General features: G+C 36.9%; 1 protein-coding gene across 16 annotated transcripts; it reads left to right on the top strand.

Annotated features, from left to right (window-relative positions):
• Positions 1–560: 560 nt before the first annotated feature.
• Positions 561–13,780, top strand: LOC18422398 (heat-inducible transcription repressor). 16 transcript variants are annotated; one of them, XR_016055001.1, is made up of 12 exons: positions 561–764; positions 1,799–1,884; positions 2,732–3,030; positions 3,207–3,284; positions 3,375–3,964; positions 5,364–5,990; positions 6,146–6,287; positions 6,667–6,881; positions 6,976–7,106; positions 11,758–12,089; positions 12,597–12,700; positions 13,057–13,780. XR_016055001.1 is itself a non-coding variant. In XM_088865918.1 (12 exons), exons 3-12 carry the CDS (start codon positions 2,757–2,759, stop codon positions 13,125–13,127), a joined length of 2,577 nt encoding a protein of 858 aa, XP_088722044.1. In that variant the 5' UTR covers positions 561–670; positions 1,799–1,884; positions 2,732–2,756; the 3' UTR covers positions 13,128–13,780. The 16 variants fall into 16 exon arrangements, 13 of the variants coding, with proteins under 13 accessions (XP_088722044.1, XP_088722050.1, XP_020521355.2 ...); XR_016054999.1 differs by having other exon boundaries at positions 1,799–1,976; XR_016055000.1 differs by having other exon boundaries at positions 561–779; positions 1,799–1,976.
• Positions 13,781–14,464: the final 684 nt, after the last annotated feature.

The following is a 14,464-nucleotide window of genomic DNA, read 5'->3' as shown; positions in this document are numbered from 1 at the left end:
GTAAAGCTTGGGCTTTATGAAAACAAAGTAGGGGCTCACCTACAATCCTAGTTTGGAAAGAACTTTGGGTATCAAAAAAGTCCAAGATGCCTTTAAAATCTATTTTAAGTTTAGAAAGCATTTTGGGTATAAAAAATCTGGATGATGTCTCTAAAACCTATTTTGAACACTCACTAAAAAATTTTGAAGCTCGAAAAATGCCAGAAATCTGAAACATTAACACTTATTTTTATGGTGAAATGGACTGTCTAGATAGTATATTCATATACGGGTTTGAAATCTTAATATTTTCACAACTATAATAGTAAACGCCCACAACTATAATAGTAAATGTCCGCATGTTTTTTATTTTTTATTTTATTTTTTTGAGGTAATTCGGTAGGGAAGAAAAGCTCTTACCCGTTCCCTAAGACAGATAATCGATTTGAAGATTTTCGAACTTTGGAACTGCAATTTTGAGTTTTGTGGTGAAGGTTTGTTTTACATTAATAGGGCTGCAGCCCTATAAAAACATTTTCCAAATTTAAAAGGGCCAAAATGCTCGATGTTTAGCCATAGATCGTAGCTGCTAACGGTTTGGATGTCCTCATTTTTCGAGCTTTGTATCCCAAATATCAGATCGGGATCGTTAAAAGTCCGAGCACTTCTCAACCCCCCTACTTTGATCCATGTAATCTCTCTCTCTCTCCGCATTTTTTTCGGTGATTTTCCCTCTCTGCCTCTCTCTTTCCCTCTTCCTTTTTTCCTCGGATCACCATTGGCGAGTGAGTAAATGACATGTTCGTTCTAGTCTTTGTTTTTTTTGTTTTGTTTTTTCTTTGTGTATTTGGTCTTTCTGGTTTAGATTACATTAAACGAAAGTGAATCTGGGTATGGCTAGCCATCTTACTCTTAAATTTGGACTTGATGATTGTTTCATAGGACTGAATTTTGATGTTATTTTATAGGCTAGTTGTCATTTTGCTCGAAATCACACGAATATGCATCTTTTTGGTTAAAAAAGAATTGGGTTTTGCAATTTCATAAGAAAAGTTGATTTGTGATTTGACAATTTACAGTCTGTGGTGAATTTGCAGAGTCAAAAAACAAAAAATGCTGATAATTTATGGTTAAATTCATTTGACTTTTTTCTGGAATTGCAATAGTAGGCTAAGCTAATGTGGTTAAGAAATGGATGGATTTTTTTGGCCCCAAATTAGGTGTGGTTTCCTTATGTTGTTTATGATGATTAAATCTCTTTCCATGCTATTTGAGTGTATGTAATGTGACTACGAGTTTGCTAGTTTTAATCTCTTTCAAGAAACACATGAATGTTCCGTATTTTTCATTTGACCTCATTTATATTGACGATGGTATTCAAGTTTAACTGTCTAGCAATCCTCATCTCACTACCCCCAAAAAAAACCTCTGTTTTTTTGTCATTTCCCCTTTCATTTTTAGTGGTTTCCATAATGTGGGTAATTTTTTCTTTTGCTATTTGTGAAATGCAATACTCTCCATTCTCTTTAACTAATATTATTGTGCATAGCATTTGGACTCTGAGAAATTTTTGTATTATAAACAAGTAGTCATCAAGCAATAATACCTTGTTTTGTTGAGTAAATGTGTTTTTGGTAGCATTGATCCAAGTTATGAAGCGGTCCATTAGAGTTTACCATCTTGTTTGTTGAGTTTTGTGTCCGTATTCTTTGTTGCATTGAATCCTTCTTCTCCAACTTTGGGTTTTGGTTTGCATAGCTTCCCATAAAAGAAATCAAATTTTGTAAAATGGGTTTTCATTTTAGCTACTCTTTTGCAGGTTTGGTGCCCTGAAAAATCTTGTGCTTGAAGGTAGGGAGCAGTGAGCAGATCGATGGTGGACATTTTCTATTAAACTGAAGAATGGTGCGTATAGTTTATATAATATGGTGGTAATTGTGATCTTTTATGGATCTTGAGGGCATGAAACAAAAATTCTGGTGGCCTCTTTGAATCTGGTGAGTTTGTAGTTCAAGTTGAGACCTTGTATTTTTTTCTGTTTTCTTTTCTTTAGATTGGTCTGTGTTGAACTTAAAATGTGCTACCTATATTACAATATTCTGATGAAGAGTTCCGTGCCACTAGCCCACTAGTCTACAGCACTGTTCTGAAACTCGGACAACGCAAATTGGAATCGGCCGAGTAACTCGGCCGATTCCATATCGCCCAAGGGGCGAGGTGAGTTTTGGCCGAGTAAGTTGTACAACATACTTTTAAAGTTTAAATATATTATTGCCTCAATTTTCTTTTAGATATGGTTGAATGGTTTAGCGGTTTGGGCTCGAGGCTAGGTGGTCAGGGTGGTGGCGTGCCACAACATGACGTCTTGAGTTCTATTCCTACAACAGGGTAGAGGATCCCTTACTTTCTAAACTACCCAAAAAAAAAAACGAAGTCTTAGTGTGATTTATATATGAAATTGGTGTCGATGCTGTCAGATGGTTGTCCCTCTTTGGATTGTTTGTTTTAATTTACATTGTTTGATTTGGTTTCTCTACTTGTCTCGTGTCTAGCTAGGATGTCAATTATAATGTCTTTTTGCTTGATCTTTCAAAAACAGAAAAGAGTCTTCTACTTTTGTGCCCATGTTTTGTTAACTTTTATGCATAGTGATCACTTCTCAACAATCATATTAATAGGCTGCTATGAACTGCTTGACATGGTCCTGTGATATATCTGTGGGGGATGATTGGAGTTCATTTCAACTGTGCAGAACTGCAGATACTACAGCTAGCACCATGAATTTTTTGTTGAGGACTGCACAGCCTACAATCTTAGATTCATCAGGTGTTCCAGAGCTTCCTAAAGACACAAGTGCAGCTCCTAAACGACCAAATACACTAGAGGGTCTAATTGCAGAGGATCCATTCCCAACTCCGTCCACAAGCGATGATGGCAATGGGTTTGGTGTTGCTAGTGGTAATGCTGAGGGTTTGAATGAAAAGGCCCATGTTGAGATTGAAAATCATCGTGATGTTACAGAGGAAGAAGGATGGATTACCATACCAAGCAGTATTGCCATTTAACTCATTCTATTACATTTGAGATGAACATTTTTCTTAGTAAATTTTCTGTCATACATAACTTTGGTGTTCTATCTATGCCCTTGCATTATAGATATATTATCCTTTTCTTTAGATGATTTACTTACGATATATTAATTATAATGTTGTATAACGTGTATGCAGGGGAGCTTCCTGAAGATTGGGCTGATGCTCATGAGATATCCTCTTTTCGTTCTTTGCATCGATCATTCATTTTTCCCGGTATCTAGAGTTTTAACATTTGGATTCTTTGCTTCCTACCCCGCCAATTAGCATTTGATGATCACTGAAATGGTTTCCCCGTTTTCTCAGGTGAGCAACTCCATATCCTCGTGTGCTTATCAGCATCTAAACAGGATACAGTGGAGATTGTAACCCCATTTAGGGTAGCTGCTTTGATGAACAAGAATGGGTTATTTGCACCGGGCACTAAGGGCAATGCACCCCATTCAGAGATTGTTAAGGGGGAAGTGAATGGCACACACAAAGAAAATGGTGCTAATCAGAGTTCAGAAGTCAATGGGGAAACTACTTTAGCTACCGAGGAGCACAACAATAAGGAAGAGAATGTTCCTACTGGTGAAACTCTTCTTAAGAGGGAAAGCCATAAGCGGAGGACAGAGATACTGTTGGAGAGATTCAGGAATTCGCATTTCTTTGTGAGGGTTGCGGGGTCAGATGAACCACTTTGGTGCAAAAAAAATATATCAGAATCTTTTTCAGTTGGTTCAGATAGGGTGGGAGAAAAAATTAGTGGAAATGATTCTGGACCTAAAAAGAACCAGAAAAGGGGTAATTTATTGTCCGCAGTTATAGAACGAGGAGATTTTGATCGTAATGCATCAGGTGGAGTTGCCAGGAACACAGTCAAATGTTGTTCGCTCCCTAATGGAGATATAGTGGTAATGCTTTAAGATTTTTTCGTGTCTTTGGAATTGATGATAGTACACATTTGCTGCTTTAAGTTTGCAGCCAGTTAAATTCTGTTCTTGTTGACGGCTGTTTTTATCTTTTATTTATTAATTTTCAATCTTCACAATGCTTGACGCTGTTTATGGTGATATCGTGATAAGAAGTATTACATTAGCATGACTATTTAAAGTGATGATCCTTTTACAAAAGTAATGTCTATTTTTTGACTGGTAAACAACAAAAATGCATTAAGAGATTTTAAAATGAAAATCTGCTCTGCCAACCTGTCAAATATCTAAGCCTCATGTGAATGGTAACCCGCTCTCTTTGAAGTATAGATAGTTGGGGCATGGACTTCATGGAGCACAAAGCTTAGTTTTTTTTTAAGGCCTTTCCAGCTGCATCTCACTCTTGACGCATAATCTGGAAGCTTAAGGTGTTCACAGCCTTTAAAGCTGTTATTTTGTCAACTGATTGAGCTGAATTGGGAGAATCAGAGAGGGTGACATGGAGGACTATTTGGCTTCTTTATCAAACTTAAATTATGCTGTTCATGGTCTCATCCTATGATTCATGGATACATGTGCATGCTTAAACATATGGCTGTCTTGACTGATACCAGATACTCCTAGGATATTTGTAAATATAAGCTGCTGTAATTATAAATCATATAATATGATTAAAATATAATATTATGCATTATTTCATGGAATGCATGCATCACTATGTTGGATCTTGAATATGTATATTATGCAAGCTGTAGTATATAATTGTTAATTTGTGTTTGATTTAGGGAAGTGCCTAAGCCATATCCCCTCTATCCATATTCTTGATCATATCTGTATCCGTATCCGACCATCATGGGCTTCATCTATGTAAACATTGTTTGCATGGAATAAAGCTGTAACCTTTTCCATGGTTCAAAGTCCTGTAATATTCTGTTCTTAGAACCTAAGATTGGCACCTGTACTTCTAGATATTGAGAGTGAAGTATGTGCATCAAGAAAATAGATATGTTTGAAATCTCTCATTCCAACTCTGCATTCTATTGTCGCTGAATAAATGTTGCTTATAAAAAAAGAAAAACATGCTTCCAAATTGCACCTAGTACTGTTTAGCAAGCTTTTCATGCAAGCTAATTTGTAATCTAGGCTACTTACAAAGTAGTTTTTGTTGCAATGCTGTTTCAATATATTTGAGTTTCTTATATTTAGTCCTTAAAAAAATGACCATTTCTTGCAAGCTAATTTGTAATCTAGGCTACTTACAAAGTAGTTTTTGTTGCAATGCTGTTTTAATATATTTTAGTTTCTTATATTCAGTCCTTAAAAAACTTGGTCACTTGTGTAGAGAAACTCTTATTCATTTGCTTCCATTGGAAGAATGCAGGTACTTCTACAAGTGAATATTGGAACTGAAATTGCAGAAGATCCTGTCCTTGAAGTTCTTCAGTTTGAGAAATACCACACAAGCAATGAAACCCATAATAGCGTAGATGAGAGAAATCATGACGATCCATACGGTGAACTCCTCAAGTGGTTACTCCCTTTAGATTGTCCTGTTGTTCCTCCTGTACGACCCTTATCGCCCCCTTCTTTGAGTTCAAATTTACTCGCCGGAAGCCCCTCTCAACGACAGGGTGCTTCCTCATCTGGCTCCCAACTCTTCTCCTTTGGTCATTTCCGAAGTTACTCGATGAATTCACTTCCTCAAGCCACCACGGCACCAGCTCCTGCTCCTCCACCTCCTAACCCTCAACAAAGCTTTGAACTAGAAGACTGGGACCGTTTCTCCCCACAAAAGACTCTTAAAGGTCAAGATGTGGGTAATGAAGGGATTCTATGTTTTCGAGGTGTATCTTTGGAGACACAAAGATTTTCTGTTCACTGTGGACTTGAAGGCCTGTACATACCTGGACGAAGATGGAGACGGAAGCTTGAAATTATTCAGCCTGTAGAGATACAGTCTTTTGTTGCAGATTGCAATACAGAGGATCTCATTTGTGTTCAGATAAAGGTATTGTTACCCTATACCATATATATAGCGGTTTCTTGTGTACTTGCTGTTTCCTGAAATAGAAGCATATGCATCTAAGTTTCATTTGTGTGGTTCTTTGTGGGAAATGTGTCATCCATATCAATCATATAATGCCTTTCAGAATGTTGCTCCAGCACGTACACCGGATATCATTATCTTCTTAGATGCTATAAATATCATCTTTGAAGAGACGTCAACTGGAAGGCCGCCCATAACATTACCAGTTGCATGCATTGAGGCAGGAAATGATCATAGATTGCCAAATCTTGCTCTCAGGTTCATTTGCTCTCTTATTCTTTGTTAATAGATTGACACAGGGCAACAATGGTAACGCCATATTAAATTGATCTGCGAATGCCATGCAATATGAAAATTTTTACCATGAGCACCGTAATTATTACATTACAAGGGTATCTGGTCCCCTGAAAGCCATCGGAGTAACTTCTATTGTTAACTTACTGTTTTTAAGTTTTGGCAGATGCCAAGTGTTGTCCAGGTAATTCCTGCTTTATGCTGCTTGCTCACGCTTGAACAAAATTTATTAGAAAGATGTAGTTATCTTTACCTTAATAATTTTACTTATTTTACATGCCTTTTTTTGCTTTGGCCTTATAAAATAAATCATAGTTGGATTTTTACATTTGCCTTATTGCAGGACAGGGGAGCAACATTCTTTCATTTTGAAACCTGCACCCTTAGTTGGGAAGGATTCCAATGCTCAAGGTGAGAGAACTTCCCGAAAACCATTTCCCCAGGGGACTATCACATCATTACATCGGCGTATGGGTTCTAAGAGTGGTGAAATAAGAAGGGATGTTGCAAATGTGGATCAGTATTCAGTTTTGGTATCATGTCGATGCAGCTGTACAGGTGCATATATATATATATATATATCATTGATCATTGTTCGTGAAATTTGTGTCCTGTTTCTCCTTGTGTTTATGTTCTTTTATTGTTATCATAGATTCCAGACTCTTCTTCAAGCACCCAATAAGTTGGCAACCTCGTGTAGCAAGAGATCTGTTGATTTCAGTAGCATCTGAGATGTCTGAACGAACTCTTGGAACAAGTGGAGCATCTCAACTTCCAGTACAGGTGTTAATACCATCTTATTGAACTTTTCCACTGCTCTCTTTCTCTTTCTCTTTCTCTTTCTCTCTCTCTCTCTCTCTCTCTCTCTCTCTCTCTCATTCACTCACTCACTCACTCATATATATATATAGTATAATACTACAAAACACATATAGGCGAAAATGAACTGTAATTTTGCCTACCCTCATCACCGTCCAAAGTTCATCGCACGATCACGACTGTTCGGTAGTATTTCTTTTTTCATTTTTTTTTCTACAAATTGGAATGATCTAAAATTTGGAGCCTATGTTCATAAAAAATAGGCGAATCTACGAAAAATATCAAAAAAATATTTTACATGAAATAAATTGACCAAAATACCCGTAAAAAGTTTCAAGGGCATTTTGGTCGATGTTGTTACGCAAATTATTATTTTTTATATTTTTATTAGGTGCGCCTCACTAAGATGTACATACGCTTCAAATTTTTTATCATTCCGATTTGTAAAAAAAAATAAAAAATAAAACACTACTGGACAATCGTGATCGTGCATTGAACTTTGGATGGTGATGAGGGTAGGCGAAATTACTGTTCATTTTCGCCTATAGGCGTAGGGAAAACTTTTTCATATATATATATATATGAAAAAAATTGGGGTTAGCCCACTAGCTCATATGAACATATGAGCCCAACGGCCCAGATTGGATCTGGGCCGATCTGACGATCACGGATGTCCGGTAGTGCTTGAATTTTATTTTATTTTTTACAAATCCAAATCACTTGAAATTTTAGGCATGTATTCTTCTCATCAAGGCGCATCTAATAAAAATATAAAAAAAATTATTCGCATAAAGAAAAATGACCAAAATACCCTCCAAAAACTTTTCGAGGGTATTTTGGTGAATTTATTTCATGTAAAATATTTTTTTGATATTTTTCGAAGATTCACATATTTTTTTATGAACACACGCCTAAAATTTCAAGTGATTTGGATTTGTAAAAAAAAAAAAAAAATTCAAACATTATTGGGAATCTGTGATCGTCAGATCGGCTCAAATTCAATCTGGGCCGTTGGGCTCATATGTTCATATGAGCTAGTAGGCTGACCTCAGCTTTTTTCATATAGGAAAATGTTGAGATTAGCCCATATGAACATATGAACCCAACGGCCCAGATTGAATCTGGGCCGATCTGATGACCACAACTTCATTTCGTGTTTGAATTTTAATTTTTTTTTCTACAAATCCAAATAACTTGAAATTTTAGGCGTCCATTCTTTTCATCAAAGCGCACTTAATAAAAATATTTTAAAAATAATTCGTAAAAAATAAATTGATCAAAATACCCCCGAAATTTTGGAGGTATTTTGATCAATTTATTTTTTACGAATTATTTTTTTGATATTTTTATTAGATTTTTCTATTTTTGAAGAACACACACCTAAAATTTCAAGTTATTTGGATTCGTATAAAAATTAAAATTAAAATATGAAATAAGGTCGTGACTGTTAGATTGGCCCAGATTCAATCTGGACCGTTGGGCTCATATGTTCATATGAGCTAGTGGGCTAATCTCAGCATTTTTCATATATATATATATATATAATAAGCATCTGCGCAATGCCTATGGGCGAAATGCTATAGTGATTTTGCCCATAGGCCAATCGCCATTCAAAAAAATCAGACGGCGTGTGTTTTTCGACCACCACAGATGGTTCAAAAAAAATGTAGAAACCGCAATGGATGACACCGCGTCCGTTGCGGTTCTGTTCAATGAATATATATATGTATATATATATATATAGGAAGCATCTACACAACGCCTATGGGCAAAATGCTATAGTGATTTCGCCCATATGCCCATTGCCATCCAAAAAAATCAGACGGCGTGCGTTTTTCAACCACCACAGATGGTCCAAAAAAATGCGAAAACCGCAACGGACGCGGTGTCCGTTGCGATTCTGTTCAATGAACCGCCGCGGACTTGCTATGTCCGTGGCGGTGGCGAAACACTATAGCAGTTCGCCTATAGGGGTGTCGTCCGTTGCAATTCTTTTCAATAAACCGCCACAGACTTGCTATGTCCGTGGTCGTGGCGAAGCTCTGTAGCACTTTGCCTATAGGCGTTTTTTAGGTTTTTCTATATATATATATATATGGCAATGATTTCATGCAACGGTTGTATAGTAGTATGATGCAACGACATTGAAAAATCATGTTATAGACATTTGTTTGACACGAATTTTTAAATGTATACTCTTTTCATTCTAAAGAACAATCACAAAAAGAAAATTTTGAAGAAACACCCAAAAAGTGTTTTTCTAGCCCAATTAATGTAAGCCATCCATTTTAGTGAGATGGTTGGATATAGGCCTCATAAGGATATTTTTATGGGTGCGGTTTCTATAAGGTTGCAACCTTAAACAATCCAATTAAGGCGCACCTCCAAATTTTGTCATAACATGTAATTTTGGTATAAACAATTATTTGGAAAAATCTATTTTCATGTCTAATTATAAAATTTTAAACTCAAAGATCAACTCTAATCGAAAGGTTTTAAAATTAACCGGACTAAGATAGAGAGTATAAGGAATGCAAGTTTAATAATAATAGAAGTAGAGACAAAAAAGTAGTTAAGATTGACCGCCAAGAAATACTAAAAAGAGTGCACTTTCGATATCTTGGGTCGATAACTGGTTGGGTCGATAACTAGAAAAATGAAAACGTTGAGGAAGATGTCTCACATAGAATTAGAGTTGAGTTGACGAACTGGAGATGTGCAACCGGAGTTTCATGTGATCACCGCGAACCGATGAAGCTGAAGGATAAGTTCTATAGGACAACCGTGAGACCAACTTTGCTTTATAGGGAGGAATATTGGGGAGTCAAGAAACAACATATTCATAGAATTAGTGTAGTTGAGATGAGGATTTTGATATGGATTAGTGGAAATATAAGAAGTGATAGAATTCGAAATAATACATTCGGGAGAATTTAGGTGTGGCACTAATAGACGATAAGATGAGAGAAAGTAAACTTAGGTGGGCTAGCCATGTATAGTTTAGACCCAATACAACACCTGTTAAGAGGTGCGAGTTAGTTCAAGTGGAAGGTTAAAAAATGGCAAAGGGTAGGCCCAAAAGAACATAGTTAGAAGTAATGAGAAAATATATGGGGACGTATGGACTCATTGAGGGATGTCCTTGATAGAGCAAAATGACGGACCGAGATTCGTGTAAGCAACCCCAATTAGTTGGAAAAAGGTTCTGATGATGATGTGTATTTTCCGAGAGAGAGAGAGAGAGAGAAATGGGCTTTTGCCCAAAATTGATGCTTGGGCTAAAGATTGCATAGAGAATGAGTGTGTTCCCAAGTCCTCACAATACCTTGAGATCTCAGACTTTGTGGCCGTCCTCGAGAAGAAATATGAGGTCAGCTAGAGAGAGATGGGTGTTTCAGAGAGAGATAGAGATGGGTTTGGGCTCTTCATAGCGTGTTTTTGTGTGTAGGAGTAGTGGAGGAACTTGGTCTGTGTATGGTTTTGGTTGAATGGCGTGTGTTTTGTGGTTATCAAATGAATGCTTTCGTAAATGACAACGAATATCATCTTCTTGTTGTGAAAGAAATTGACATTCAAAGAAGTAGAAGCATCAGTGGAGAGAGCAATGTCAGAAACAGTCCCATCCCTCCTATAAAAGTTCCCTCCTACTAGTGCCACCCCCATCTCTCGTTGCAAGTGATCCCTTTCCATTGCTTCTCTGAGAGTCTTTGGATTTCACGATTATTTCAATACTTCTTTTAAAATCTGCAGCTTGGCCCCTTCTGCTGTTTATTCTAACACAAGAAAACGTTACAAAAATGCTTTTGCAAAAATATATACATATTACATGGGATCAGAGGGGTACATAGAGAGAGAGAGAGAGAGAGAGGTGCTCCTGAGTTTTTATAACTAGTAGGAGAAAATGAAAGTGAGACATTTGTTGTGGCTGTGGGAGAGAAGAGTGAGAAGTGGTTTAATTAGGAGAAGAGGGTAGGGAGGAGAGAGAGGAGGTTTGTGGCAGAGATTATAAATAGAGAGAGAAGTGGGCTCGAATAAGGCTTGAGGCAGAGAGAGAAGTGGGCTCGAATAAAGCTCGAGGCAGAGAGAGAAGAGTGTGAAGGGGCTTTATCGCGTTGGGGTACAGGATGGGAAAAGTGAAACTGTAAAGTCATAAATAGAAGTGCATTGTTGAGTGGGTTACTGGTAAAAGCTGGTAACAATCTCGAGGAGTATTTTTTATCTCAAAACCAGGGGCTAAAATCACTCTAATCGTGTGCATTAAAAATACACAGGATCATTTTTCAGATGGAATTTTTTCAAATCATTTTTTATTCACCTTGTGACTAATTAAAAATAAAAAAGAAGAGGTTTTGAGATCTTGAAACCCTAGATCATCCAACAAATGGATAGTCCAGAGTCTTTCAAGTTGTGGAAATTGATTTGGAGCATTTCTCGAGCTTAAATCAATTTTGTGATCGATAAATATGACTGGTAAGTTTGGGGAAAAACAAAATTCCTGTAACTTGTTATTTTGGCCCCTGGGTCTGTTGCGTGTGATTTTGTTTTTGATCATTTGGAATTGTGAATAAGTCTTTCTTGATTCTCTAACTGGGCTTTTGCTTTCTAAAATGCATAGGTATTGACCCTTCAGGCATCAAACCTGACTTCAGAAGATCTAACATTGACAGTTCTTGCCCCAGCATCATTTACTTCGCCTCCATCAGTGATATCCTTAAATTCTGCACCATCCACTCCGATGGGTGCATCTGACCTAAAGGATTGGGAGCAAGAAATCTCAAGCTTGAGTAGATATGATACGGTACCATTAGTTTCTGTGAAGCAGAAAGAGAGTGATGGAGGAAATAGATCACTTTCTCTAAGAGAACCGATAATCCCCACTTCAGACTGCATTGCTAACACCAGTTTGTCGTGTACACATCTTTGGTTGCAGAGTACTATTCCTCTTGGGTAACATGCTGCTGCTTCAACTCTGATTTGTTTTCTCTTTTTTTAAATTTTTTTTTATGGTTCACTGTAAAATGGGGTTGGTCAATATTTCCTGGTGTTGACTGAAACACATACACCTTAGGCCTCCATAGTATATGACATAATGACTTTGTGCCGCCCAAGAGTTTATCGCTGTCCCATCATTCGATTGGAAGGTGCAGGAGGGACTGGGTCCCACCATGCAGTTTCAGTTAATGAATTTTAGGACCTCGCTTTCTCTCCATCACTCCATCATATCTAATCAATTGATAGGACAGTGAAAACCCACATGGTTGTTACTATGACCATATGGATCATATCATTTTTTTTTAAATTATTGATAACTTGTTACCTTTCTTCTGAGTTTTAAATATTTTGCTTCTGAGCTGGAATTAATGGTTTCTAAGTGGATTTAGTTATAAAACTAATGGGTGTTAGAGTGGACTTCAAATAATGGGCCTTAAGGGGGTTTTGATTTGCATAATCCAGATATGTTCCCTCACAATCAACGGCCACTGTCCGGCTTGAGTTGCTTCCATTGACTGATGGGATCATAACGCTTGACACACTTCAGGTTGCCGTCAAAGAAAAAGGTACGCTTCTGCTCATACCAGTATTGAAGGAAGTTTTTATGATTCCTTGGTCCGAATCCATATAAGTCAGATGCCTAAATTCTGAGGTCAAGATCCCAAACTCCATGTCTTTTTCATTGCGAGGTTAATCTAATCCTTTTTGGAAACAGACTGATGAACATGAACTAGTACATGGTTAACTGCATCTTACATCCCTGAAACTGGCCTCAATATTAAATACCCGAAGTCCACCCTTTACCATTAGTATTCTATTTAGAATCAACCCTGCTCCGAAAACGGTCCCCAAATCTAAACTCAAAACTCGTTTACTTTCTCTTTTTGTTTAGAGTCTAAAATGTAAAGGTGGTCCTTAACAGGTATTACCTATATCCCTGAGCAGTCGCTGAAGATTTATTCAACCTCGAGCATTGCAACTGGGATCAGCTAAATTTGAACTTCCCATAAATATATGATGAGTTAACATTCATTTGGTCATGTCCATTGAGATGTTCATGTGAGATCCTTAAGCAGGAACTATGGAGCTCAAGGTGTTCCCTTGATTCTTTTGTCATGAATTTTAGTGTTTGCAATGTCTCAACAATGCTTGGGAAGCAAGCATACTCCTTGAATGGCCTAGTTTCTACAGGTTGTCATCACTGTGTTCTATGCAGTTTGTGGCAAAATTCCATTATTGAAGAAAATACCGGAACTTGGGTTCCCACCCTTCTTACTTTTTTTTTTCTTTCTTCCTTTTAGTTGAAAAGGATGGAAACTGAAACCTTGTATGGTTCAGATCAAGAGCTATATATCATGGGGCTTATCTTTCTTGAGGCCTGTTTTTTTCTTTCTTTTTTTTTTTATTCTTTTTTTTTTTTTTTAAAAAAAAATTCTTTTTGTAGATTGTTTCTGGAGTCTCGTGGGCAGGGATATGAACAAACTGAACATCCTCAATGCCTCATGTGTATTTTTATCCATTGTTTTTTGTTGTGTTAGAAGTTACAGTGTGATGTTTTTTGTTGTCATATGGTTCCTTGTGGATGGGAACCATGAACGTTGTTATCAATATGGGAATGAAACATGCGTTTATGTGTTTGGATTTGAGATTTTCTTATCCCGAGTGACAGTTGCAGATAATTTCCCAAACCCAAACAGTTAAAAATAAATAAAAAATAGTTGCTAAACTGTCTTATCATTATTTTTGTGAAAATTTATTGTTCATAGATGATTCTTGACTGATTTCGAAAACTCATCACTGAGGTCAATGAGTTTAGAGGAACAAAATGTTGGCCTACTGTTATGAAGGCTTCAGTAAATGTATCCCGTAGTTACATTTTCTCCTGAATTGCTCATGTAATGTACACAGGCTTTTCCTATCGTGTGTTTCATTTCATGACAAGACAGTACCTGAAAGCTTGGTTACTTATTTAATCCAAAGAACATCATGAGTGATTATTTTGTTTTATTAAGAGAAAAAGTTAACCCATTTCTGCTACGCAGACTGTTGTTCTTACAATTCTTTTTTATTCCAATATTGTTGGCATGTTTTGGGATGGACTGTTCTTACTATTCTTTTTTATTCCAATATTGTTGGCATGTTTTGGGGTGGATCGCAAAACGTGTGTGAGATTAAGCCTACAGTTTTGGTTTACTTTTTCAAACTTTTAAACCATAAAATGGGAACTAAACATCTTGGGGAAGTCAGCATTTTGTATTAATGGTGAAGAAATTTACAGGTATTGATATCTGTTTGAAAAATGGACAAGAACAAAAAGGAAGAGTTTATGC

This window comes from Amborella trichopoda, chromosome 4, assembly GCF_054954075.1.
Source record: "Amborella trichopoda isolate Santa Cruz 75 chromosome 4, AtrichopodaSantaCruz75HAP2 v2.0, whole genome shotgun sequence".
Classification (NCBI taxonomy): Eukaryota; Viridiplantae; Streptophyta; class Magnoliopsida; order Amborellales; family Amborellaceae; genus Amborella; species Amborella trichopoda.
This window is presented reverse-complemented; position numbering and strand designations above follow the sequence as displayed.

Bases quoted from the DNA above. Each gene is read 5' to 3' on its own strand.
- LOC18422398 (XM_088865918.1), top strand. From the start codon at position 2,757: ATGAATTTTTTGTTGAGGACTGCACAGCCTACAATCTTAGATTCATCA. The intron at 3,031-3,206 runs GTATTGCCATTT...ACGTGTATGCAG, and splicing joins ATGGATTACCATACCAAGCA to GGGAGCTTCCTGAAGATTGG. The intron at 3,285-3,374 runs GTATCTAGAGTT...CCGTTTTCTCAG, and splicing joins TCGATCATTCATTTTTCCCG to GTGAGCAACTCCATATCCTC.